Source organism: Pseudochaenichthys georgianus, chromosome 11, assembly GCF_902827115.2.
Source record: "Pseudochaenichthys georgianus chromosome 11, fPseGeo1.2, whole genome shotgun sequence".
Lineage (NCBI taxonomy): Eukaryota > Metazoa > Chordata > Actinopteri > Perciformes > Channichthyidae > Pseudochaenichthys > Pseudochaenichthys georgianus.
This window is the reverse complement of record NC_047513.1, coordinates 19232033-19259461: the sequence shown is the minus strand read 5'-3', so window position 1 is coordinate 19259461 and position 27429 is coordinate 19232033. Positions and strand designations below refer to the sequence as shown.

The 27429-nt window shown below is 39.3% G+C and overlaps 1 protein-coding gene across 3 annotated transcripts; it reads left to right on the top strand.

The window, feature by feature from the left end:
* Positions 1-449: 449 nt before the first annotated feature.
* On the top strand, positions 450-16389 carry tpd52 (tumor protein D52). 3 transcript variants are annotated; one of them, XM_034094839.1, is made up of 6 exons: positions 452-600; positions 10979-11106; positions 11917-12065; positions 12603-12704; positions 15200-15251; positions 15794-16389. In XM_034094839.1, exons 1-6 carry the CDS (start codon positions 582-584, stop codon positions 15908-15910), a joined length of 567 nt encoding a protein of 188 aa, XP_033950730.1. In that variant the 5' UTR covers positions 452-581; the 3' UTR covers positions 15911-16389. The 3 variants fall into 3 exon arrangements, with proteins under 3 accessions (XP_033950731.1, XP_033950730.1, XP_033950732.1); XM_034094840.2 differs by lacking the exons at positions 15200-15251; positions 15794-16389 and adding an exon at positions 13943-14084 and having other exon boundaries at positions 450-600; XM_034094841.1 differs by lacking the exons at positions 15200-15251; positions 15794-16389 and having other exon boundaries at positions 12603-12708.
* Positions 16390-27429: the final 11040 nt, after the last annotated feature.

Below are 27429 nucleotides of genomic sequence, written 5' to 3'. Positions count from 1 at the left end.
GAATGAATTTAAATGCATAGGTATGTAAAAGCTAGATACATATTTATTTGAAAAATATATATATATATATATGTTTATATGTAAGCACGTTATTGTAACTTGCACTTTATAAGTATCTTAGATGTACTTTTTATTGTTGTATGATGTTCAATTTGTACACATCTTAATTGTGTTGTTGGAAGGAGCCTGAAATACTAGATATCCATTGCCTGTATTCAATGTAATTGTTGTGCATATGATCAAATGTACTTCAAAACCATAACCATTCCATATATAAAAACATTTAACTGAGGTATGACAGGTATGCACGTTTAAGTTTGAGTAATACAGTAAAATAAATATGTATATAAAGTAAAATGACGTGTCGCTGTCATACAGCTCTGCGTTGTTGATGGTGTAAACCTTGATCCACGTGCTCGCCTCTGTTTACACTGCTGCGTGATGACGTCACACGGAACCCCACCCCTCACGGCGAGCTGCCTGGCAACATGAGAGAGAGAGCAGGAAGGTCTGCAGCCGTTAAGTGAAGAACCTGCTCACTCTGGACTCCAAAACTACCAGAAACCACTCCCAGCCGTACAATGGAGGATGCAGAGACAGGTAATGCATTTTCTAAAATATCTCTCAGTAACTATGTCGTCATCTGAAAAAGGTTTCGGTAAACTTTTGTCTTATATGAAAGTTAGCAACTAGCTAACTTTGCGCAGTTAGTTGGTGCGCTGAGAACATATGCTACTGTTCACTTCAAATTCAAATACAAATGCATTTCCGTGACAATGTTTGGACTTATTGAAGAAAAATAACTATGTTGTATCTATAGAATGACAACGGTAACCAGGGATATCACGGAAGTAGAATAATACACAGCATTTGTTTAGGTTACTTCAGTGAAATAAACGAGAAAGTTGTTATTTCCATTAAGGTAAATACTTGTGGGGGCTACTTTTATATACACTAAATGGTGAATTGGGCGTAGTTTTGATACAATCAAAAGTATTCGGTTGAAGATTGTTCTTAGAGTTGATAATGATAACACATGTACGATCTTAAACTTTTACAAGTAGGTTACACCCATTTGAAAGATTATGTTCTCTAAATCTCCCCACCTTGGTTATACCTGTTCAAGTCAAGCCAAACTGTCTAGAATTTCGAACTTTTTTGAAAAAAGCAATGATTGCATACAGTTGTTTGAAAGTAGCATATTCCCGTCAGTCAATGTTGGAAGGCTGTGGGGCTTGTTAGGGAGGTCAAACAGGCCTAAGCACACGTGTGGGACTGCCAAGCATTTTTAATAAATAAATAAAAGACGAGGGGAGTGCATAATTCACAGATATGCTGTGACTGCATTGGAGCATTCCTGCGTCCTTTCCTCTCCAACACCTACTGGGACATTTCCAACCCTGCTAGGCAGCCATCTGCTCTGTTATACCTTGGCACACGTACCATCCTCCAGGTTTGTCTACTTGCATATGATACACTGTTCAAGAAATTAGACATTTTCAACAAATAGAGCTTTGGTAGGATTCAGTTAATTTGATCACAATCCCTCTTCTCCTGTACTTCCTTTGCTTATATCATGACCTTGTAGTTATTGTGGCAAGAGAGGAGTGACAGAGGTCTATTTGTTCATCCCAAGGGGGTGCCAGGTAAACAAGGCATAGCCTTGACCTCATTTCCCTTCAGCAGAAACATTCTTCAACCCCCTGGAGAAATGTAATTTCCTGATGTCTGCATGCTGTATTTCGTCTTTTTTTCTTTACCCCAAGGTGAAGAATATTGTAAGCACCAAGGAAAGGCTCAGCATATTTGAGATATTGACGGATGTTACCTTCTACTGGTTGATGATGAGGTGCTTTTTAATATCAGACTTAATCAGATGTGTTCAGTCTCTGTGCGTGAGCTAGTGGTGACCATAGTAACAGACACACTTTACCATTTCCCTGAAGTAGCTCATAATGTTTTTTATTTGGCTTAGAGGTGTTTCCATCCATGTATTTTTCATAAAATAGTTTCTGAGTCAGTTCAGGATAAGGAGTACTTGTTTGGCTGCTTGTCTTGTGACCATGGTTCCTCTTTGTTAGTGTATGTTTCCTCTGCTCTTCCTATGCGTGCAACGTTTTCCCTCAACACATTACATTATTTTCCGCCGTGTGTGTGCATCTTTTCTTTTTGTTTCTCTTAAAGTTGGCATATGTGGCAGCTTTGGCTGTCTTTTATGTAGCAGAAGTACACTTTCCTCCTTCCTTTTTGTCATTGTATTCCTTTTCAATATAATCATAGGAACTGATTAAGTTCTGCTTTTTATAGTCCTACTCTCATGGCAACAGGAGCAGGAGGTGAAGTTCACTGTATTGTAACGGATGTATGCAGGTCTCTATGGTAGCTGGCCTGGCAACATCTGCACCTGCGTCCTTGTTAATGTTTTTCCTTGAAACTGTCACCTGAGAGAAATTCAACCTGCTCAGTTACCAGTAAAAAAAAGGCACTTGAATGCATTACAGATCTTGTTTTTTGTATCTGTTTTTGTTAATTCAGTGTATTACAAATGGTGTTAAGGGGTTCTTCTCCCAAACATTTGTCAGTATTTCAAGTGGCACATAACAACAGCTGATAAGGACGAAAATGAGCTAGGTTTAGGAAGAAAGGAGGTCAGTGCGGATACTGAGTTTGTCTGACTCGCTCTGTCGTGCGTCTGCTCTCCTCTGACGGTGTCACCTCTTTCTTTTCCCTGCAATTGAATGGATTTTCTAGTCGTAACTTCAGATCATATAGTTCCTTTTTTTAGCTTGTGTTGGAATTCCTCTGCTTAAGTTGTAGCTGTATAGCACAGTTGAATTTGAGTTTGTCTTAAGGAATAGCGTATTTGCAATGGGATATTTTTTCGTTAACGGCATTGATTTTTTTTTGTCATGTCTGTATAATTACTGCGTTTTTTCTTATACAGAATACCTTAATATATCAACTATGTTAATTCTGAGGACTTTATGCCAGTGTTCTTGAAATTCCCGTCAAGTCTTTATTCCCTTAAATCTCACCAGAATATCTCACTATTTTCTAGCTTGTTTCTAGAAAGTCATGATCTGTAGGATCCTGGCTGTAGCATGTGTCTGGCATTTCCTGGCTCCTTGATAGAAGCATTTGCTCTTTTCTCAAATGAGAAGTCCAAAAGGCAGACAGTCAGGCTTACCAATCTATCTTGTTTTTCAAAATTAGTAGTCTTATGAAATTGATCATGTGCAGTGGCCAACATTTTTGCCTTATTAGATTTCAGTAAGGCACAACTGGATGCTTTCAGTTGTGAGGAAGTCTGTGTCATGGATAAGATTCCTCCAACCATGTCGGCCTACAGCTGACTTGTTTGTGTTAGCGATGCGTTTCGCTAGAAGAAAACCATATTTTCCTAGATATCTTGAGAATCAAGTTAGTCAAATGGATGTTTATCCTCTGTCCTGTTTTTAGAAATGTTTTAAACATTCTGAAAAGTGCTTTTGCATTTTACACGATGGAACATGTTGAAACATCATAGCTGTAAAACAATAATGTTCAAATAAATACTGTTCATGTCAGCATTATAGATCAAAGACAACTCGGCAGCTATCTTTATTTTGTAACTGTTCCATTGTGAGCCATCATTGAACTAAAACACACTACTCAGCTCTTAGCCTAACCAGAAAAGCTACAGTTTGTCAGCAGATCTTTACATTTCCTCTCAAAGATTAAAGGGAAATCCCCTTGTCTGTTTAAAAACTTTGATCTTTGAATGAAAGTTGAGCTGAATGAGGTGTATGATTAAAATGTTCCCTATGTTCTATGAGCTATTTATAACCGCCCTTTAAAACGTCAGCACTATGCCTAGCTTACTACTGAGAGAGTGATGAACATCACAGCTATTGCAAGACAAGTTGAGGCAAAGATAACTCTTTATAACCAGTGGGCTATGCAGTAGCCATTACATTCCTTATCATTTCACTTTTTTGTTATGGAGAATGTTTCATTAACCTGTGAGATTTGGCCGAGCAGAGGTCTCACCTGTCTGGTAGCTCTGGCATCAGACGCAGTATCTTCCAACATGACACTGTAGAGAGAAACTTTGGCTCTCACTGTCAAATGGAGCACAGTGGGTGTAGATTATACATTAACAACCTTATACCTTAACAGAAGATTTCATTTGTCATTTGGTCCCATTTTTAAAACATTTTTCCATTCAGTGAGGACTTGACATTTTTAAACAAGACCTAAAAATACAAATCTCTGTAATGTTGTCTGTAAACCACCAGTTTCCAGGGCTTCTGTTCTGCTTTTACTTCTTAACTCGGTTGTTTCGGTTGGAATATTTTTGGCAGTTGAAATCTCTAATCTAAGTCAACCATAATTGTCTAGAATCTACCTTTTTTATTTCCTTTTTTTAATAGCTTTTGAAAGTTCCCTGGGGCCTCATTTATAACGCCGTGCGTAGGATTCACGTGGGAAGGTTGCTTACTAGAAATCCAAAAAATAGTTAAAGAAATGTTCCGACATTTTCCGATTCACAAAACATTGCGTACCGGCGAGGAAACTTTAACATTTGTAGAAATAAGCTTGCTAACTTTCTTGCCAAGATTTATAAGAGGAGAGTCAATATGAAGTTCAAGCTAGCAGCCGGCTAGCTTAGCTTAGCTTGTTGACGTAGTGCCAGTGTTAAACCATCTTCCATTTACTGTACTCTTTCTACTCTTTCTCCCCCCTTAATGTTTTTTCCCATGATGCACATGTCATGTGAACTTTGTGGGCTCTCTCCCTGGATCCTCAGTCAGCCATGTCTCATGATTCTTGTTTTAGGCCAATCATGTGACAGTGTATGCCATGAATAGTGAGCTAATGGATCTCATGCGGTGCTTCATTAACCAATTGAAAATGGCTGTTTGTGCCTGGTTACAGTCCGTGTGGATGGGTGTTGTTTTTGATGCTATTTTCTTATATGGTTTATAAATCAAATGTATTAAAGAATCCGTTCCAAGAACTTGCTAAAGTTGGATCTAACTTTAAAGATTCTTTTAAAGCAAATTTATGATTGAGACAGTCTTTTTATTTATATGGGTTCATTCGTGCAATACCAGAAATGTTTCTTTTTAACAATGTCACATGATTCCAGTGTAAGCACTGTTAAGCTGGCCTGAAGTTTGGAATTAATGTTAAGTATTGATTTAAGTATTTATTGTGATATAAAACATGTATTTACAATTAAAAACATTGTTTGGAAAAACACAAAAAAATCCATTAAAAATAAATAAAAACTAGCACCAATCCTGATTGATTACCTTGAGTGTATGGAAATTATAATAAAGCTTAATTTATAAAAATGATAGGTATTTCACACAAAAAAACTAATGTTGCTGCTTTTATATTTTCTTTCTGAATATTGCATTAAGATGTGTAAACATATTTTGTTGTGAAAAGAGGGCCTATGGGTTAGGGGGCTCTCTTGGTTTTGTTGTCGGTGTGAGACCATCTGAGAAACAAGAAGAGAGGAACATTCACTGTCCTTGGTGCGAGCCTATTTGAGTGCATGCGTGCATGCTGATACTTGATCGTTTGCTTTGAGAGACTGTATGTCACTTCCTGGGCTGACCTTGCTGAATGGACGCAATGAAGCCTGACTCTGCAGATCAGGGCACAGCACAGTTACATTAGTTAGCCTTGCATGACCCAAATGATCTGGAAAGTACAGAAAAAACATATCTTTTTTGATTAAATCATGCTTTCTACTAGAAACTTCACACAGCGTCACTATACTATCTATCACCCTCAGGGTACTGTTGTGCTCAGAATGTCTTTATCTCCCTCTTAACCTCAAGCTGCAATACAGTCTTGATATATACATCCTTTGTCATAAAGTTGGTGCTGGAATGCCACCAGGCTGCTTTTCCACTCCTCTGCAGCCTTTGGTACTAGCAGGTGTGCACATAATGGCTGGCTTTTGACACTCCCTGAATGTCTTTAAATGCAACGAGACATGACCTATTTGTGCACATTTCCTATCTTCGTGCAGCATGAATTCCTTTCACAGCTATCTCTCCTTTAGACACATAAAAGTATGACATGGCACTCTCAGATTTTGCATGGCGGGAAATGTGATTTAATGTATTATGTGGTTTGCTGGTTATAACCCGTGTTGTTTGAGTAAGAAATAATGGCAGATAAATTATAATAGAGGTTGATTGAATAGAGTTGGTTTAACAATTAGTGAAATAATTATGAGCTACAGTATTTTGAACACTTTTTTTTAAATGAAAATCATAGTTGCTGACCTAATATTTACACACATATAAAGCCACATGTACATGTTCTCTTTAGTCCACATAGAGCACTTTTCCTCAAGTAGCGTACACACAATACCAAGTGCCGCCTCTGGCATGCTCTCCCCTCCATTAGCACTGACTAGCATTACTGCTGCTCCAAGCCGGACCGGCCACCCCGGATTAGCGCTTTGCCGTAATCTGGGACACTGCAGATTACGTTTTTCATCTAATGCCCACCACACATCATGTGACCAGCCCACACAAATGGGACCTCTTGTATTCCCCCCTTGGATGACCGGCTTGTTGACAGAAAGTGAGTGAGGGAGGGAATCGACAGAGAGACCTGAGAGTTATTGAAACCCGGAGTGTAACGCAATATCTCTGCAGTTTTGCTAACAGTGGCTAACATCTGAAAACGACGCTGATTGTGCAAAAGGATGTTTGAAGGATGGATTGAGCATTGACCTTTGGGATTACGGTGCAGAGGCAGGGTGTGTGTGGAGAGAGTGTGTGTGTGTTTAACAGCTGTTTGAAGACACAGGTAACTTATTAACAGCAAGAAAGGAGCAGGGAGTTCACTACGCCTCGGCCTGCTGCAGAATGGAAATCCAGCTTCACTGTGCTCTCACCACCTGAAGGGCAATAAAAACCATTTCACACACTTGGATATTGCGTTCCCTCACACACACCCCAGAGTGCAGGACGCTGTAAACAGGGAGTGAGCACGCGCCGGGATCACATGCAGGCAATCAGCACTCTGCTGGCTGTGCTGTGGTAGTGGTGGGGGTGGCAGTAGGGAGGTGGAAGTCACTCCGACCAACAAACCCTCCAGGCTGTAAACATGGAGCCCCTGGAGGAGTACCACTCGCCCTTTGACTTTGAACAAGGAGTGAACGCCAGCTACCTGTACCTCTCGCCGGCCTACAGCGACACGCCGCCCAGCTCGCCAGCTGTCAGGACCAGAGGTAATCACAAGGAGATGGAGAGGCCGGCGGGCGGAGGATGTGAGGACTTTATATGTGTGGGTGCTGGACAAACACTGGTTTGGTTAATTGGTTGCGAAGCATTTTTGGGAACAGAAAAGCTATTGCTATGATATTTTTGGTTTCTTCCAATTACCGTTTATCTCGTTTAGTTTTAAGACTTCCAGACTGTTTTATTATAAATGATTTGAACTTATTTCTATTTGTTGTTGTTGTTGTATGGATCTGATTATTTAATTACACAACTCTTCTAATGCACCAAAACTGTCTCGACACCTTGTACTGTTTCTTTCATTTGATTTAAAAATGACTTATTATTGTTTGTGAAACCTAGAAACAAGGATAATTTAATGTCATTACAGTTCATCAGAAACATCTTTATAACAAATAGGATGTATCATTTCGTTTGAAGTGTCTTTGCCAACTCAATCAGTCAAATCGATGTTTTTGTCTTTGTAATTGAGTATGGAGGTAATATGGAGGAAATCGGATCATGTTTATATCATGTTTTTGATTTGACTTAACTCAATCTATTCATACATTATTTGAATAGACTGTATTATAGACCACTTTAATGAACAGAAATACAGCATGGAATCGAGGGCAAACCATTCTACATTTCTTAAAGCTGCTTATTAGTGTCAAAAGTCACAATTACAAACTACTAATTATGAATAGACCCAAGAGCTTGTAACTTGCATGTGCTGACAGTTTGTCAAATCTTTCGTTCAGACAGCTTTATAGCTTTAAGTTGATTTCTCATGAGTTGTTACCCTCTCCTCTCTCATCGTGTGTCTGCTTTGATCTCAAACTCTCTGCGCTAACTGATGGACACACACCTACACGGCGTACATTTGCTGCTCAGCTACCTCCACACTCGCACATACAGATCTTGCATTGCTGCCTGAAGAAATATATTTCAACATTGTAAATTGGAGGTATTCAGAAAGGTGTACACCGATAAAACTTTTGTTTTTTTAAGTAAAAGAGGACCGAGGGAAAGTGAATGACATAATTCAGTCACTGAATGGGCGTCTGTTCATTAGGTGTGTGTGTAAAGCCTCTGCTGTATCATCACTGATGGGAGGAGAGGGCAAATGTAAGATGTGAGAAAGAGATGGCAGATGATGTGTGATGCTTCAGAGGAACAGCGGGGGGTGGGTTAATTAAACAGTAATGCCCATCTCTATTTCCTCTGTAAACGATTTACTGATTTGTAGTCCGGTCCCATGCATGTTTTAACTTGTAAATGTTTTCACTTGAGACATATTTAATCATCACTTCGTATTCCCACGGTGTTAATTAATGTTGGAGCGAGTAATGGCACAGCCCAGTCCTAAGATCCTGTGAGGAAATGTCTCTGTATTCTTTGTGGGAATATCATTTAGCTTCTGGTATTTCTGTCTCAGTTATAATATGTAAGAACTGGGTGTTTTGAGGAGTGATATCAAATGGAGAAAGGGTGTTTCCAATGAGGAGTGAGATGGAGGATTGGAGGAGATTATATAGGGTTTTGTTAAGGGGGGGGGGAAAGTAATAAACAGTGAAGGATCATAGGATGGAAAGAGCACACTGACATTTGTAATCATGGAGGGCTGTGAAAAACTGCTTTACATCCAAATATTTTGTTACTGCTGTTTATCTTATATGTCTCCTTGTATGAAGATGGTGTTACCTTAACCCAGTGGTTCCCAAAGTGGGGGGCGCGAGAGACCAGGAGGAAAAATGGTTATTACAACAACAACAAAAATAATAATAATAATAATATGATACAGTACTATTACGTCTGGGTCTCTGTGTTTCATTAAAGCTCGGCTCTGTGTTTGTGTGGAACGAGCCATTTTGTGTGTGAGTGAGAGAGAGAGAGAGAGAGAGAGAGAGAGAGAGAGAGAGAGGAGAGAGAGAGGAGAGAGAGGAGAGAGAGAGAGAGAGAGTAGAGAGAGAGAGAGAGAGAGAGAGAGAGGAGAATAGAGAGAGAGAGAGAGACTAAGATAGAGAGAGATCTCTCTCTCTCTCTCTCTCTCTCTCTCTCTTCACCTCTCTCTCTCTCTCTCTCTCTCTCTCTCTCTCTCTCTCTCTCTCTCTCTGCTCTCTCCTCTCTCTCTCTCGTCTCTCTCCTCTCTCTCTCTCGCTCTCTCTCTCTCTCTCTCTCTCTCTTTTTCGTTCTGTTTTCATATGGGTGAAGAGAGATGATCTCTCAAAGTGCACCAGATTGATGCATTTAACTTCAATATTTAAAAATAAATCTTCCCGGGGGAGCTAGCTTGCCCCCGGACCCCTCTATGTGAGGTCCACACACCACCTATAAAAATAGCACTTTACCCCTGCTTACACCTATATGCCTCGAGCCTTCATTGTAACTGTCACACTGTGTATTTGCGTGGGGATTGTTGCAGTAGAACATTCCACTGTAGCGACCGGTACATTAATAGGAAACCCTAAATGTTTGAGCACCCTCTATGAAACGTCAAGCTACGCCACAGCACCCCAAAATAAATATCTGGCGCCGCCACTGAGCCTGACTATTTGTGTTGGGGGGGCCCGACTTTTTTTTTGCCTGACAGAAAAAGTTTGAGAACCACTGCCTTAACCCATTTCCACTCGTATTGCTAACCTTTGCTAACCATCGGTTAGCAAAGGCTGGTAGCCTAACATATTTTACAGACATACACGAGAGTGTTATCAATCTTCTTTCTAACTCTTGGCAAGAAAGTGAACAAGCATACAGCTAATTACAAAAAATGATGATTAACCAACTAAAATGACCAGACAAATGCAGAAAAATATGTTTTTGTAGGCAAATGAAACAATGTTATTTAGTGCCCTACGGTATTCAAAGGAACAACCCAAATGTTCTTGCTAGTATCATGTTACTTGTGGTTTCAAAAGTTAAATTACATTTACAAGGTCAAGGGTTTAATTAAATGTACCTTAAGTCTATTTTGTCCGTACATCAGGCTGTACTGCATCTGGTAATAGCACATTAGAGTCCTAGTTCTTTTCTCTAGCAGTTCCTTTTTTCTAATTCCCCCCACAATGATTTATTCAACTCCAGGGTTTCCCCTTTTATTTATACACTTTCCTATTTCTGACTTTATTTCTACATTTTTACTTTAACAGTGAATATTTAAAATGATAAAGAACGAGCAGATAAGAAGAAATGGACTCCAGAGGCATGTGTGTGTATTCCCCGCTCATCTCTGACCCATTATATCCTCACCTGCTCTCTCCCGCTGCCTGAGCCCAGGATGGCTCCATCTAGAAAAGCCTTTGTATTATTGAAGCAAAGCGCGCCTACTGGGCATCTACATCAAGGATGAGTGTTCACTGTATACTGTGTGTGTGTGAGGAGTGAACATATGACTGTGTGAGAGGGGGGGTTGTGGCTGTACGGTAGAAATGAAACCTGTTCCCTCTTTGATACCACCCATCATCAAACGGCAACTTTAGCATCCTTTACTTTCCTTAAGCTTATTTCGTCCTCCAGGGGAACAGCATGTCAGCTGAGCAGGGTTTGACAACCAACATCAGCCCCCCCTCCCTCTCACACCCCCACCACCTGTTCGCTGTCATGCTGCCAACATGGGCACACACATGTGAACATGTCTTCTTAAATAAAGACGAGACTCCGCAAAGGCTCTATAGCTTCAAAGCAGACATGACTCGCCAGAGAGAGTAATACGGATGGATCTAATATTTTCTTATTTGACCTCCCAGGTTCCCAGCTACATCCAGTCTCAGTCCCTGAGGTGGGAGAAGATGCAGTGACGTCTGTCAGGCCCTCTCCTCCTCCCCCAGGCATGACAGAAGAGGAGCAGCAGGAGCTACAAGAAGAGTTGGTCAAGGTCAGTAGGGATCGGGGATTACAGAAGTCTTGGTTCACGGAGTCAAGATCAGCTGTTGGACCCGATCCAGATAGTGGAGAGGAGTTTTAAAAGCAGGCTCCATTATGTTCACTGCAGCTTTCCATAACAACAAGATGCTTATTTCAGTTCCCTGGAGCGGCTCAAGCCACTTACCTTGCTTCAGATGATTGATGTGTAATTCCCATGACAGCCAGTATTTCCAGCAGCTCTTTTGTAATGGTGGCATCTTGTTTGCTGTGATTCAACAGGAAGGAAAAAATGGAGTACATAAGTTAAATTCTCTTAGATCAAAGAACCTGAGCCTTTATTTTTTTAAAGAGCTGCCAGATTTTGAGCAGCTTCAACTTACTGGGAAACAAACTAACTTGATGCTTCCTGGCCAATCAATCAATTATTTGATCCATGAAATGTCAGGGGGAAAAAAATCCCAGTAACCAAGTTGACATTTTACAATGTCATGTTTTATTAGACTAACATTCCAAATCAAATAATCTACCATGTTAAACTTGAAAAAGCAGAACATTTTAATTTTAATTGTGTATCCCAATAGTTACTTATTAATCTCAACATATTGTCTCTATTTGGAAATAAACAGTTGATAATATTTCACCTTCACTCTCTTTATTTGGTTAAACGTGTGTGTGTGTGTGTGTGTGTGTGTGTGTGTGTGTGTGTGTGTGTGTGTGTGTGTGTGTGTGTGTGTGTGTGTGTGTGTGTGTGTGTGTGTGTGTGTGTGTGTGTGTGTGTGTGTGTGTGTGTGTGTGTGTGTGTGTGTGTGTGTGTGTGTAGGTTGAAGATGAGATCCAGACTCTGTCCCAGGTGCTGGCAGCTAAGGAGAAGCAGCTGGCGGACATTAAGAGGCAGCTGGGCATCACACCTCTCAACGAGCTGAAACAGAACTTCACCAAAACCTGGCAGGATGTCACCACCTCCATCGCGTGAGTGCCCACCCACCACAGCATGCTGCCGTCTGACCTTACAGCACACTATATTTCACTAGATACATTTCACATGGTACCAAGCTCTTCCCTTTAGATTATAGGCAATAACATCTCTCATGAGATAGCTCTGGTAGTAGCTTGTCCTCTGACCTCATGACACACAGCTCTATTATACAGCATTTCTTCATCATATACATCTTCTTTGATCATGTTTTATTCATTTCCGCACTGCATGCCTTGAATACATGGTTTTAATCCCTCAGCGCTGTTGAGAGGAGGCTCTTTCTCCTCTGAACAATAACAAAAAGGATGTCAGTGCTTTTGACAAGCTGCCTGGAGCACATGTGAAACCGTTTGATGGGTTTCAAATGAGAGGAAACGGGGAGCATTGTGATGCTTTCAGCCTTGTTAAATGAAGAAGACATTGAGGTTTAGTTCACATCTTGACGCTTCTTTTCAGTCTTTGATCTCTGTGTCTCTTCTAATCACTTTCATATCTTCTCGTTTTGCTTCCCATTCTCTCCTCTCTCTCAGCTATAAGAGGACCTCTGAAACTCTGTCCCAGGCGGGTCTGAAGGCCACGGCGGCGTTCTCCAACATGGGCTCAGCCATCACCCGGAAGCTGGAGGATGTCAGGTGAGTCAGACGGGAGACTTCAGTGAGAATAAAAGGGAATAAAATGTGTAAAGCACCATATCTCTGAGGGACAGCAGTATCTTTGATCAATCGGCCCTCAAAGTGATGGTTATATGGACTGTTAGAATCAGCCTTAATATACTAAAGTCTTCTTTAGTTGCTTTCCTATAGTCCAGCGGTTCCCAACCTGTGCATTGCAAGTGGGCCGCCAAATAATTTGCAAAACATTATGATTTGTGTGGAAACATTTCATTATTAAGATTTTTTTGTATCCTTTCTCTTTCTTGATCCTCCTTAGCAACGGTCATTACAGTCTTTGAGAGCGGTCTGTTCTCCTGGATTAACAACGTGTCACGTGTTCTGAATTGACCAATCAGAACTTTATTTAGCCTCCGTATTGTTTATGGTTGAATGTGGGCCGCGAAAAAAAATGTTATTCTTAAATTGGCCCTGAGTTGAAAAAGGTTGGGAACCGCTGTAGTCCAATTCGTTTGCACATTTTTTTTCAGCATGTCATCAATCAAATTCTACCGACTAGCCTGAAATAGAGTCATATCTACACATAAATGTAGAGGTTATTAGGTGTGTTTGTGCATACAGTACATAGCCAATGTATGGGGATAGATTAAATAGATACACTTTCTGTCCTTAAATCATACTTTCAAACTACCTTTTTCAATATCTACCAATAAACATGATATTTTCTGGTAAAACAAGGCTTAAAAAAAACAGCAACAGATTGCTCCATTGGAGATAGAGCTCCAGATATAGCCTTCACCCCCCAATCCTAATCTGTCTTCTCCCTCCTTCTCTGGGGATTACTGAGCTGCAAATAAGATTATTAGCCCCTCAAAGCAGCAGTGTGCGGAGAAATGCAGCCTCACGGATGAGCCTCCACACAGAGACCGTTTTGGGGGGGTGGGGTAGTGAGGATCGACCTGACAGGGGTCAAAGAGGGGGGATGTGTGAGTGTGTAAGGGAGAGTGTGTGTGTTTGTCGACAAGATATCCCCCCGTAATACGCAGGATTAGCACACACCCACTGTGTTAATACACAATCAATCTTAATGGGATAAAGCAAGATTTATAGGATTAATGCACTTAGAATACTCACTGATTGAACATATAGAAGATGAATGTTCTGTATGTTTGAACATGCAAGCCTGTCTTTCTCTCATTGTGTACTATTTTAAAATGACCACTAACGCCCCCTTTCTTCTCCATTATGCTGTCGGATAGTATGCGCTCATTGCAACACTCAGCTAGTATGCCTGTCATGAGGTAAGAGGAAGTTTGTGTTGATGTGACAGGCACACAGTGGAGCCCACTGAACTATAACTGTTGAATTAAATATGATCCAGGAAAAGGCTGCACTGTGTGTTTTTGCAGGACTACAGGAAATAGACTCTTGTTTGGCTTTGGATCAGTATTTCCATTTTATAACAAGGTCCTAAGTATGTAAGCTGAGTTTGTCAAAGACGACCAATGCTAATATCTACCATGAGCTATCTAGCTGCAGCTTTTATAATCTTAGCTAGACAGACCTCTCTTTCGTCCAGTTGACAGCAGCCTTGCAAAAATATGGAGATAAAAGGTATCTTTGAAACCCCAGGCAGCATCCGTTAGCTTCTGGTTTAGACGTCCGCATTCAGGAAGACGCTCGGTCCAGTGCACTACATTCCTTTCTGACCAAATGTGGAACTCAAAATTCCAGATATGAGTGAATTTGTGTAGGTCTAAATGTGTCAGATTAGAGTGTACATCCTTTTCATATTCAATTAATTTACGGATTATTACCTGAGCAATTGATTAAATAATGAATTGTTTGGTCTATAAAATGTATTTCAAACTATTTAAGGGCTGTCTTCAAATAGTTTGTTTTGTCTCACCAACAAATACATTTAGTTTTCTGTCAAAGAAGACTAAACATGTTGATATTTAAGAAGTTATAAAAACTGAACCTACTCAGTTATCCATATAGTAGCTGATTGACTATTGATAGGCTAATGTATAATTCATTTCAGCACTATGCAAGACAAAAACAAAGTAATCATGCAAACCATTCTGACCTCAAAAATATCACAGAACATTAGCATCCATCATGTTTCTGCAGCTCTCCCTCTAAGGTCTGCCTAGATTTATTAAAGTTGTATGAAACAACATTTCGAATGCTACAAATCGATATTTATGTTGACTGTTAGCTCCTCCCATCCTGTTCATTCTTGACTCTCATGGTTGTGTTTTCATGGGAATCAACACCTCTTGGCATCTTTCTGTCGAGCAGAATAACGCAGAAATGGGTCACTTTAAAATCCTACATTGTCTGTATTGAGTATCAGATGACATGACCTCTAAAGGTGTGTTATCCTGCTCCTTCTTCCTTCTGAAGAGGTGACTTGTTCATATTTTGCTGAAATTGTATTGATTGAGTATATAAGCATGTCAGATTTATTCAAATACTGTAGATTTTGTGTTTTTTTGTGTTTCATTTGACAGGAATGCAGCACCAACCTTCAAGTCCTTTGAGGAGAAAGTGGAGACTTTGAAGGTAACATTCAAAGTCTCACAAAACGCCTTACAAAACGTTGGCAGCGGAACTAATGACTATAAGGACTTATAGTATTTAACGGGAGTGTAAACAGGACATTTCACTCATTTAGTTTCATTATATTTGTGTGGAAATGTGTGTTGCCTTTTAGCAGCTTAATGAATTCTTATAGACATGGTCAGATGCTTTGTATATTAACTGAAAACATAACCATTGCAATTAGTATGTAGTAAATCTATGAATAGCTTTATCTAATAATCCCAAAGTGGAATCCAGCAAACTGAAACAGGAATATTTAGCTAGCGTTAGCCACTTTAAGCTACTGTTTTAGACCCCCAAAGGTGACTTGTTCATATTTTGTGGCAGCAGAATACCTCAGTCTATTAAACTACATGATTGTAAAAGGATGATGTTATTATTTTTATTTAAATCTTAGCCCCCAGATAAGGCTACTTAGTGAACCTTGTGTTTTAAAGAATTTTGTTTGTATGTATGTATTACTTTGAGTTACTGAATAATTCTTCCTCCTCCCTCTTCCTCAGGCTACGATCAGTCCCCCTGCCTCCTCCAGTAGCCAAGGCGAACAGGCGGGCCCCTCCAATGAGACTTTGCCCGGTGTGCCTGAAGGCTCGCCCCCCCAGGAGACTCCAATGAACTGAGACCTGCCTGACCTCCCAGTCACCCCTCCTCACTTGACCCCATCACCCCTGGACCGCCAACACTCGCCCCCTAAACCCTTTGTGTGCCAGTCTCCCTTTTATTGGAAACAAGTGACTTACCACAGCCTGTGATCTAATTGTCTGGTCTCTTTGTTTGACACGTGCGCTCTCTTGTTATCTTGTGTGGAAACTGAAAGCATGGGATGGGTGCAGGCATGGGGTCTCGTGTCGATCAGACGTATTTGAGTCTACTCTGGCTCGCTGTGGGAGAAATACTCCCTGCTGTAGGACTTCTCCTTTTCTCCCTATTTATCTGCCTTTGTCTTACCAGCAACACTCAGATGCCAAACATGTTTGTTTTTCTTTGTCAAATGAACACTGTTTAACATGTTTTTGAGTGTAACAAAAAAAACAAATATAGAAATATTACAACATTGACAAGAGAAAGATTTATACCAAAAAATACATTATTATAAGCACTTGTTTTGTCTGACTCCATTTTGTGGCTGTTTTTGGTTTATTATGGGTTACCATTTTGGGGCCTAGATCATTTCCGTTTTCTTTGTTAAAATTAGGACAACGCACAGTCCTAAATTAGTCTAACACTAGTGTCATATAGGTACCTTTTGTATACTTTACCCCACAGTACTGAGCCAACAATACTGTGTGTCACGACTGCAGCCACCAACTACAAAGCTGGTATTTCAAAACACACTTCAGAATAAAAACCTTTCCTTTTTCCATTGTTAAGAGTCCGTCAGAAAATGGGCTCCACGCTCATATAGTTACAGGAAAACAGCAGGAGAGCAAACACAGTGGAGGTTCAGCCTTGACCCGAGTTGAGAGTGAAATAAATGTGTCTCTTCCAGAGCCAGAGTCAATATTTAAACACTAGTCCATTGTTTCTGCCTGGGAGGCAACACCTAGTCTCTCCCCTTTCTGTCGATAAGCAAGGCAGAGACTCCCGTGGCAGTTTTATTGTTTACTTTTATAGAAGTATTGAACTAAATTTCCCTTAGTGTTCAAGTTTGACATTGTTATTTTAGCCATGGTAGCAGAATGGCTCTATAAATGGTAGCAGGCTGTTTGGTTAGTCCAACACTGAAATATCTTAATGATTGGAGGAATGTCATAAAATCTTTTACTAAGTCATTCATTCCCTTTGGGGGATCTTGCACTATCAGTGTCTTAATTTCTCCAATCCTTTGGTTCATCAAAACTATACAGGATTAAAAACAGTATTTAAAAAAAAAAATCTGCTTTCAAACAGACCAAAAAACCTTTTCTAAGTGTTTCAATATGGTTGTATCAGCAGTAGCCTTAATCACATAACGCTTTTCTTGAGTTGGCTTTAAATCTCATGCTGCTTTAGATGATTAAATATTATAATCTATTTCACTAAATAGTTACACTCAACATAGTTTTTTACTATGCACAAGGCTTTTGATGAAGGTAAAATAAAACTTGAAAGGCAAACCGAGCCGGTCTGAACACAGCCAAGGTTTCCTCTGATATACAGATTGAGGACACAAACATTTCTAACACTTCTCCTGTTACGATGGGCAGGACCAGCCTGGTACAAATCTTCCCCTGCTGGTGTTCAATCGCAAAACATGAATGTGAATCAACTCTCCCACTTAATCATTAGTGTAGCAGTTGGCATAAGAAACTAGATCAGTGTCCCAGGAAAACGCCAAATACGGGCTTTCTGCTGTTAAGATCTTGTTTTCGCCAACCATCACAAAAATGTGTATGTGCTATTCTGAGTTGACAGTCATGGATTTTTAACAGTACAGTATCTCCTGTCCTCATGTAACGTCACTTTCTAGCCATGACCTGGTTCCCTGAGAGATTTAGTTACAGCCTTTTATCTCAGGCATGAGGGTTTTATTTGCATTTAGGTTCATGCAAACAGTGACACACACGATTTGTTTGTTCTTTAATTGGAACCATGGAGTGAAAACATGCACTCTAATTAAAAATACCTCTGAAGAAACCTTGTTCTGAGTCTTTGTAACAATAAAGGTGAAATGGGGATTTATTCACATGCATGGGATTCCTCAAATGCAACATGCCACTGCTTTTTGAAGGATGTGACATTCTTTTTAACAAATCAGTGTGTCTACTATCAGGAAACATATCAGAATTAATTCACAGAAGGTCCAAACATGTGACTGTATGCCTTTGAAGACAAAACAAACCTCTACAGCTGCAGAGCCACATTTGAACACAAGAGGGCAGCCAAGAACAAAGACAACCCCAGATGCCTTTATCTTTCTCCATCCAAAACAACACCACTCCCTGCTGCTGTACTGACTCGGTCATAATAACGGCTCAATATTATATTTAGTAGATATTTGATAAACTTCACCTTTGGTTGTTGCTCAATAAGTCATTAACACGTTAATGAAGAAACATTCCGGGGTTTTAACGACTTATATCAGCGTGTTGTAAAAGAAAAGTGAGTAGGGAAAATGTCTTATTTAGAGTGGCTTACAAAAACAGTAAATTTCTGGTGGTCCAGTGGGTTGCTGAAGTATGTCCTTATTCAACAAGTAATATTTAATCTGTCAAGTAAACAATTATAAAATACCTCATATCCTGGTTATGGAGGCAGGTGGACCCACATGCATAGGCAACAGGAAGGAAGAAGGAAAATAATAATGTATATGTACTACACTCAGATAAAGGCAAAATAGTTACAGCTGGCTCGAAAGATGAAGAGGAACACTTTTGACCACAAAATGAAACAGAGGAAACGCACCTGCTAAATATACTGGGACAGGAGGGTGAGAGGGGCAGGTGAGAGCTGAAACTCATCAGGGCGGGGCACGCAATCACAAAGGCGGTAGAAAGGTCAAAAGGCAGGAGGTAAAACAAGACCTGACATATAACGAGAGGAAAAAGTAAAACAGGAAACAAACTAAGCCAATGACAATTTACCCATTATCATTATCTTCGAGTTCCTTAAATATTGGGAAATGTCTCCCTTTTCATCCAGAACTACATTGAGACAATACTTAAATTCTATTATTTTAAATGAACAGACAAAAGGTAAATCACAAGAAATCTGATATTGTACTTTAAAAGTAATATTGCATATGCACTGTTTTTACTTTGTTTCGAATAATGTTAAGGAGCAAAGCGCTCTTTGAACTCAGCAGAGAAGAGAGAAGACAAGTAGTACTGAATCCAACAGTACCAATTTCATTAAGAACTTATTGCACAAAATCATTTTTATCTCTAATCAAAGATGGCAGAAAACATGCATTATTGTACTCTGGAGGGGAGTTTGACAGGGGATTACTCAAAAAGTACACAGTAAAAGTACTTGATTGTACTTTTGGTAGTAGTCCAAGTAGTACTGAATCCAACAGTACCAATTTCATTAAGAACTTATTGCACAAAATCATTTTATCTCTCATCAAAGATGGCAGAAAACATGCATTATTGTACTCTGGAGGGGAGTTTGACAAAGGATTACTCAAAAAGTACACAGTAAAAGTACTTGATTGTACTTTTGGTAGTAGTCCAAGTAGTACTGAATCCAACAGTACCAATTTCATTAAGAACTTATTGCACGAAATCATTTTATCTCTCATCAAAGATGGCAGAAAACATGCATTATTGTACTCTGGAGGGGAGTTTGACAGGGGATTACTCAAAAAGTACACAGTAAAAGTGCTTGATTGTACTCGTGGTAGTAGTCCAAGTAGTACAGAATTCAGCATAACCGATTTTATTAAGAACTCATTGCAAAAAATGATTGTATCTCCCATCAAAAAGGGCAGAAAACATGCATTATTGTACTCTGGAGGGGAGTTTGACAAAGGATTACTCAAAAAGTACACAGTAAAAGTACTTGATTGTACTTTTGGTAGTAGTCCAAGTAGTACTGAATCCAACAGTACCAATTTCATTAAGAACTTATTGCACGAAATCATTTTATCTCTCATCAAAGATGGCAGAAAACATGCATTATTGTACTCTGGAGGGGAGTTTGACAAAGGATTACTCAAAAAGTACACAGTAAAAGTACTTGATTGTACTTTTGGTAGTAGTCCAAGTAGTACTGAATCCAACAGTACCAATTTTATTAAGAACTTATGGCTAAAAATTATTTTATCCCTCATCAAATATCATTGATTGATTGATCAAATATAGCATAAACACTTGTACTAGCGTCAGCGCCACTTCTCGGCAATTACCGTAAATACGCTATTAATCGCGCACTCAAAAATGAAGCGCTGCTCATTTGACCAAGCAAATGCGAGAGACGGCTGAGTTGACCGCAGTGTGTTTCGGGGCCGATTCGGAGCTGGAGCTTGAAAAGTACCGGGTTTTCCTGTTCACACCGCTGCGGAGCAGCCTCTTAGCTCCGGAATCCGGTTTGTTTCAAGTACCAACAAATTGTCCGGCCAGAGCAAAAGCACCACATACGTCACGCTTACGTCGAGGCGGGGGCAGAAGCGGGATCAACTCCTGAACAACAACAAGAAGCCCGTGTTTTATCCAGCTTGTACACAACGATGGAGAAACTTAACAAGCAGCAGTGGTCCACTGAAGAGACCAGCTACCTACTGGGAATCTGGTCTACCGAAGAGGTACAGAGGAAGCTGGAGCACAATCGGCCATTGTTGTTGTTGTCGGTGTCAGCTGTGAGGGGTTTCCGCCCGGTTTGGCTTTATGAAGCAGGCACGCAAACGGTTACATCATGACGCAAACGATGACGCAATGACGCAGCACCAGTCGGACTCTGGGCAGTGTGAAAAGAGCCTCCGCTAAACCGAAGAACCGGTTCTGAACCTGAAAAGCTCTAGCACGGAGCTTGAACTGGAGTTGCGTTGGTGTGAATGAGGTAACAGAGATAACTCTGGAGAAGGTCTTCACTGTAAACAGAGTCAAAAACAACAACAGCAATTTGTCAGAAAACACTATTAATAACAAGAACAATGGCAGTTTCTACACACACACAGATCGGATACGAATAAAATAACTGGTAGGCTACGGGAGGTAACAGTCAGTGTGTTTTCGAACAATCTTAATATAATCATAGAACCCATTTCAATATATTGTGGAAAAGTATAAGAAAACATAATTGTTGCAATATATTGCAGATGCTTGTGTGGTGTGTAAACAACACAATCCCATGAATGTGTGACAACTGTCAGTGTGTGTACTAGTAGGCCTATGATGGAGCAGGCCTTGTTTTAAATGTGCAGAGAGACACCGTTCAGTTCAAACATGGCTTAGTTTGTGTGTGAGTTTAGAAGGCAAAACAACTTGAAACAATTATAAAAAGTATCCAACATCCCTGGCAGTGACCGTATCATTCTTACGTCTGCTTGTTTTATATGAAGCTACAACAAGCGCACAGCTAGCTTAGCTTAGCACAATTACTTGAATCAAGGGGAAACCTAACTTTTTCTAACCAGCCCCTTCAGAACTCACAAATAAATACATTATATCTCACAAAACGTGAGTGTTGTTTTAGGGGGATTAACCATTAGGTGTCTGACTTTAGCGTGCCCAGGAATGTCAACCCAGTCTCACGGCATTTCGTGTTCACCAACACGACTTTTAATCTATTGATTCGTGTGCACCAACACGATTTGCCCCTTTTTTTCGTGTTGCACAGCACGACTTTAAAAGCAATGTATTTCTACTGGTAATGTGTTTCGTGCCTGCAGGCTGCAGCACGTCTTTTTCTCCGGTCGGGTCGTGGAAGACCGGAAGCTGTGTGGTTCATAAAAACATGTTCTTACTCAATATCAAGCCACAATTATTGCTTTATTTTAAATCGTATAATTTCGGACTTTTGTTGCCGTCTGTGAGGAAAATAAATGGGATACTGAAATCTGTATTTTTAAAATCTGTTTTTCCTTCTAATTTGTTATTCTTTTCAAAATAACACACAGTTATTTACTCACCAATAACACACAATTATCCTTGCTTTTATTTATTGGTTTAATTCCATAATCTCGGGCTTTTTTGGCGTCCGTCAGGAACTGAATTTCAAAATAAATATAACCGGAAACAGACGTAGCATTTCGAGCGATTACCGAAGATCCTCAGCTATGGTTTTAAGCTCGCTGATTGGATGTGTTAGCCGCAATGCATGCTGGGATTTGGTGTTTATATTATATGAAATCCGGAAAACATTTTAAAAGAATAAAATAATACTTAACTCCGAGTGCTCTTGCTTTTCTCTTTGAAAGTCATCACATAACGGCATTGTAATACACGGTTCGGCTGCATTATATATTACAGATCTGCCGTAGTTCTTTATTTAGAGAGCCCTGATGAGAAGACCTTTGGAAAAACTGGAAGAAATGCCGCCAAAACTGAATACTTGACATGGATCATAAATATATCAACAATTAAACAACATCTTCAATTTCTCTTCACACAATACGTCTCCTTGCAGTATCAACACTAATTCGGCTGACTTTTACATTTGATCTAATTCATAGATAGGTTATATTTACACCATAATGGTGCACAGCTGATATAAAAGGACTGTAGTTTTTAAAGATATTACTGATTTTCTTTGAATGTAAGAATGTAAATACTGAGTCTGAAATAGTATAGCAATATGCTGTAAAATTATGTGAAAGCATGCATAAAACTATACATCTTCAGATGTTGTACATACACACTAATAATACAGAGTTATTATGGCTGTGTGTACCTTGTGTGCACCTCCTAGTGGTTAAAGCACGTTATTGAATTATTGTTTTTATGTGTTATATTTGATTAAAAAAATATTAAGAGTACATACTTTCATAGGGGGAAAGTAAATATAGAAATATAGAATGTAAAAAATCAAGAAGATAATATAAGTGATCTCTACAATAAAACAGTTTAGTGCAGGATGTACAAAGATATTGATAGGAGGTGCAAAACAGAAAAATGAATTAACCTTTATTTAAACATTAAATAACAGATTAAGGTACAAACAAACAAAGTACTTAACGTCTAATATATTGCTTTCCTGCAATGTTAACTATGTTGAAGCACTTATTTGAACTGATATTATACATATGAATTATACTCTTATGTATGTAGATAGAATAAGAAATGTGCAGAATATGACAGTTTAATGGTGGAGGTACACACATATTGATAGATGTCTTGTAATGCACTGTTGAGGGACCTGTGACCCAAGTTTTTCATTCATTGCATAACTACACCGTAGTTTAACTTGTGTATGATATGTCAATAAACCTTTGAAAATCTTGAAAGGGATGTGCAAAATAGCCATAATATACAGTCTTTAATTAACTATTAGTAGAGAATAACGAGTAATGAATATACTTTATTACTTGTTTCCATTCATGTCAATTGCAGATACATGTTTAGTCTTCTCAAGCACCAACTATCAAATATCTCTCCTGATTGTTGGCACTTGACAATCACCTTACCTGCATTTTACTCAGGTGTAACTAAAGTCTGATTTAAGGGTTGTTTATATTTCACATAATTAATCAGAATCTGCAAAGTAACTCAAATAAATGCAGTGGAGTAAAAATACCAGGTTAACCTCTGAATTGTAGTGGTGTAGAATTACAAAGTAGCAATGAGCTGTCATGTGGGTATATATTAATGCTATATATTAATGCTGCGCATTATGGACACAAGCGATTTTCACCCATTTATTAATTATATGTTTTACATTTGATAACACCAATGTGTTTAATACTGGCAACTTCTAATTGTGGTAAAAACGAAAACGTTCAGTAGAGACGTCCCATAGAACATTTTGCGAAACACAATAGACAGCATGTGTAGTTCTGGGGGGGGCGTTCGATTCCAGTTTTGGATAGACTGGCGTGGTTTCGTTCCATTTCACACAGCTGTTTGACGCTCTGCGTAACCTTACGGGACTGTAGTCCTAAACGATAGCTGGGGATTATGTGTAGTGTCTTCGGCCATCCTAAACTCAGAAATGTTGACAATCGCAATGATGCTCGAAATGTCCCTTATAGGCCTACGTCTGTTTCCGGTTATTTTTATTTTGAAATTCAGTTCCTGACGGACACCAAAAAAGCCAGAGATTATGGAATTAAACCATTAAATAAAAGCAAGGATAATTGTGTGTTATTGGTGAGTAAATAACAGTGTGTTATTTTGAAAAGAATAACAAATTAGAAGGAAAAAATATTTAAAAATACAGATTTCAGTATCCTGAGGCTCTGAGCCCCGTTTATTTTCCTCACAGACGGCAACAGAAGTCCGAAATTATACGATTTAAAATAAAAGCAATAATTGTGGCTTGATATTGAGTAAGAACATGTTTTTAATGAACCACACAGCTTCCGGTCTCCCACGACCCGACCGGAGAAAAAGACGTGCTGCAGGCAGTCGAAATACATTGCTTTTAAAATCGTGCTGTGCAACACGAAAAAAAAAGGGGCAAATCGTGTTGGTGAACACGAATCAATAGATTAAAAATCGTGTTGGTGAACACGAAATGCCGTGAGACTGGGTTGGGAATGTTTAACTTCAAGTGTTTGTGCCAACCTGATCTCACCAGAATGCGTGACTCCACCACGACTCCTTAACACCACAATGCGTGGTGGAGTCACGAACTTTGTTACATTTGCGTGTCGGCACCACGCAAACAACCCCAATGTAAAGTGAATGAGGCTCCTTTGTCGTGGTGCACACACGCATTTCTACAACGTCCCGCAGTGAGCTTTTATTCTATACAACGTTTTTTAAATCTACTATATAGCTTAGTAACTCACGGGAGGCTTCTTTTATTTTATTTGTATTCATAATTATTTTTATTTTTCGTCAGAATGTAAAAATTACATTAGTTACGAATTTGTGTTCTCAAAAAACAGTGCATTGTGTGTAATGCAACTGTGATTTTTATTAAATTAGTTTGTTTTTAAGGAAGGCCAGAGCTTCAGCTGTGTCAAATAGATTGTTCCCTTTAGTTAACGTTATTTAAAAGATAATTATCATGTCTTGTATTACGAGCGTCCATTCCCATTGGATAACGGAGAATTTTACACCCGGAAGTAAGTAGCCTATTCTCCTTACTGTCGATTGATTTTACAGTGATATCTGCACTACTCATCGACTAAAAAACACCAAATTGTCCTTGTTAATTACACAACATTGATTGGTTTGAATTGTGTACAATGCTTTTGTATTTTCCCCCTTCGATTCGGAGAAACAAATATTGTTTCGGAGTTTTTGGACGGCAGAAGACACTACACTACCCAGAATCCTCAGCTATCGTTTGGGACTACACCATGAACCCCGTGATGATCAGCCCTCAAGCTCTTTGATTGGTTGACCTCCAGCTGCATTCCATATGAAAAAAAAACGTTTCGTAAAAGAGAAAATCATACTTTATTCAGCAGTGCTTGCTTTACTCTTTGATAGTCATCACATGAATGCATTGTAATAAATGGTTTGGCTGCATTAAATATTACACATCTGTCTTAGTTCTTTATTTATCTACAGAGATCGGGCATCAGCATAGACCGGAAACTATTCTTTTACCGTTCTGTTTTAATTTCACAATAAAGTTAGTAGTAATATTTTGTTTTTATATTATTGTTTTTTATTAACTACTAGACGACTGGGTCATGTTAAGACCATCTTTTTTTGGTTGCTATGGATTTTTTCCATCGCTTTTGTGTTACAAATATCAAAACAATAACAAAATAATATTCGTCGTAAACTAAACCAGAAACAGCAGTATATCTTATTTTGTTAACACTGTAAACTTGACAGCCTTTTAACCCAAACCACCTACTGGTTAAAGCACGTTATTACACGTTTAGAGTAATTGCAATGCAGGAAGATTGTGTTGCTTTTTAATGACTGTTTAAAATGCCTTTTTCTTAATGTCTTTCATTTTTGTAACGCACTTTTGAATGTGTTATATTTTATGAAAACATTCAAATATTAAGAGTACATACAAAATAGTGGGAAAGTAGAAGGTCAATTATATAAATATAGAATAGAAAATATCAAGAAGATACTCAAATGATATCTAGAGTAAAACAGTGTAGTGCCTGATAGGAGGATGTGCTAACTAATAAGGCTTTATTTAAAGAAATGTGCAGAATACGACAGTGTAATGGTGGAGGTACACACATTGATAGATGTCTTGTAATGCACTGTTGAGGAACCTGTGACCCAAGTTTGTCATTCATTGCATAACTACGCTATTGTGTATATGATATGTCAATAAACCTTAGAAAATCTTGAAATCTTGAAAGGGATGTGCAAAATAGCAATTATATACAGTCTTTAATGAACTATTAGAGAATAACGAGTAATGAATATGCTTTAAACGGATCTGCAGATAAATATTTAGTCTTCTCAAGCACCAACTATCAAATATCTCGCCTGATTGTTGGCACTTGACAATCACCTTCACTGAATTTCATTCAGGTGTAACTAAAGTCTGATTTAAGGCTTGTTTATATTTCACATCATTAATCCAAATCTGTAAAGTAACTAAAATAAATGTAGTGGAGTAAAAATACCAGGTTAACCTTAAAGAAAGCCCTCAGGATTATAAAAGACCACCATCACCCCAGCCACAAACGGTTCTGTCTGCTGCAGTCTGGCAGGCGGTACCGCAGCATCCGGACTAAAACCACCAGACACAGAGACAGCTTCATCCCACAGGCCAGAAGACTATTAAACACCTGAACTTAGAAATAACATTAATCTGGCTGCTACTTAGAAATTATTTATCTAATATATCATATTCCAATTACTTGTATATAGACTCTTATTGCACTATTTCACTATTTTTTCTGTGTATCTGTTTTATTGCGTAGCACTGTTGGAGGAGCCTGTGACCTAAGGGGGGGAGGGGGGTAGGACACGTTCGATTCCTGTTTTGAATAGTGTGCCGTCGATGGGTTTCATTCCATTTCAAAGTCCTTTTGGACGCTGTGTGTAAACGTCGCGCATCCAATCACAGAGGTTGAGGACTGATCACGGGGTTTGTCAAGCTAAGCACATGGTGTAGTTCCAAACGATAGCTGAGGATTCTGGGTAGTGTAGTGTCTTCGGCTATCCTAAAACGGCGAAAAAATATTTGTTTCTCCGAATCGAAGGGGGAAAATACAAAAGCATTGCACACAATTCAAACCAATCAATGTTGTGTAATTAACAAGGACAATTTGGTGTTTTTTAGTCGATGAGTAATGCAGATATCACTGTAAAATCAATCGACAGTAAGGAGAATAGGCTACTTACTTCCGGGTGTAGAATTCTCCGTTATTCAATGGGAATGGACGCTCGTAATTAGGGTTGGGTACCGAGAACCGGTTCCGGTTCGGAACCGGTTCCAACATTTCGATTCCAACGGTATCATTTAGAAATGTGAATTTCGGTTCCGCTTTTCGATTCCTGAGGAAATGTTTCTCGCCGCTCTCCGTAGCCTACTGCATGACTGCAGCGGGGCGGGAAATGTAGCGTTGTATCTACATTTCCTACAGTGTAACCTGAGACCAGGGCCGGCCTGTCGCACTGGCATT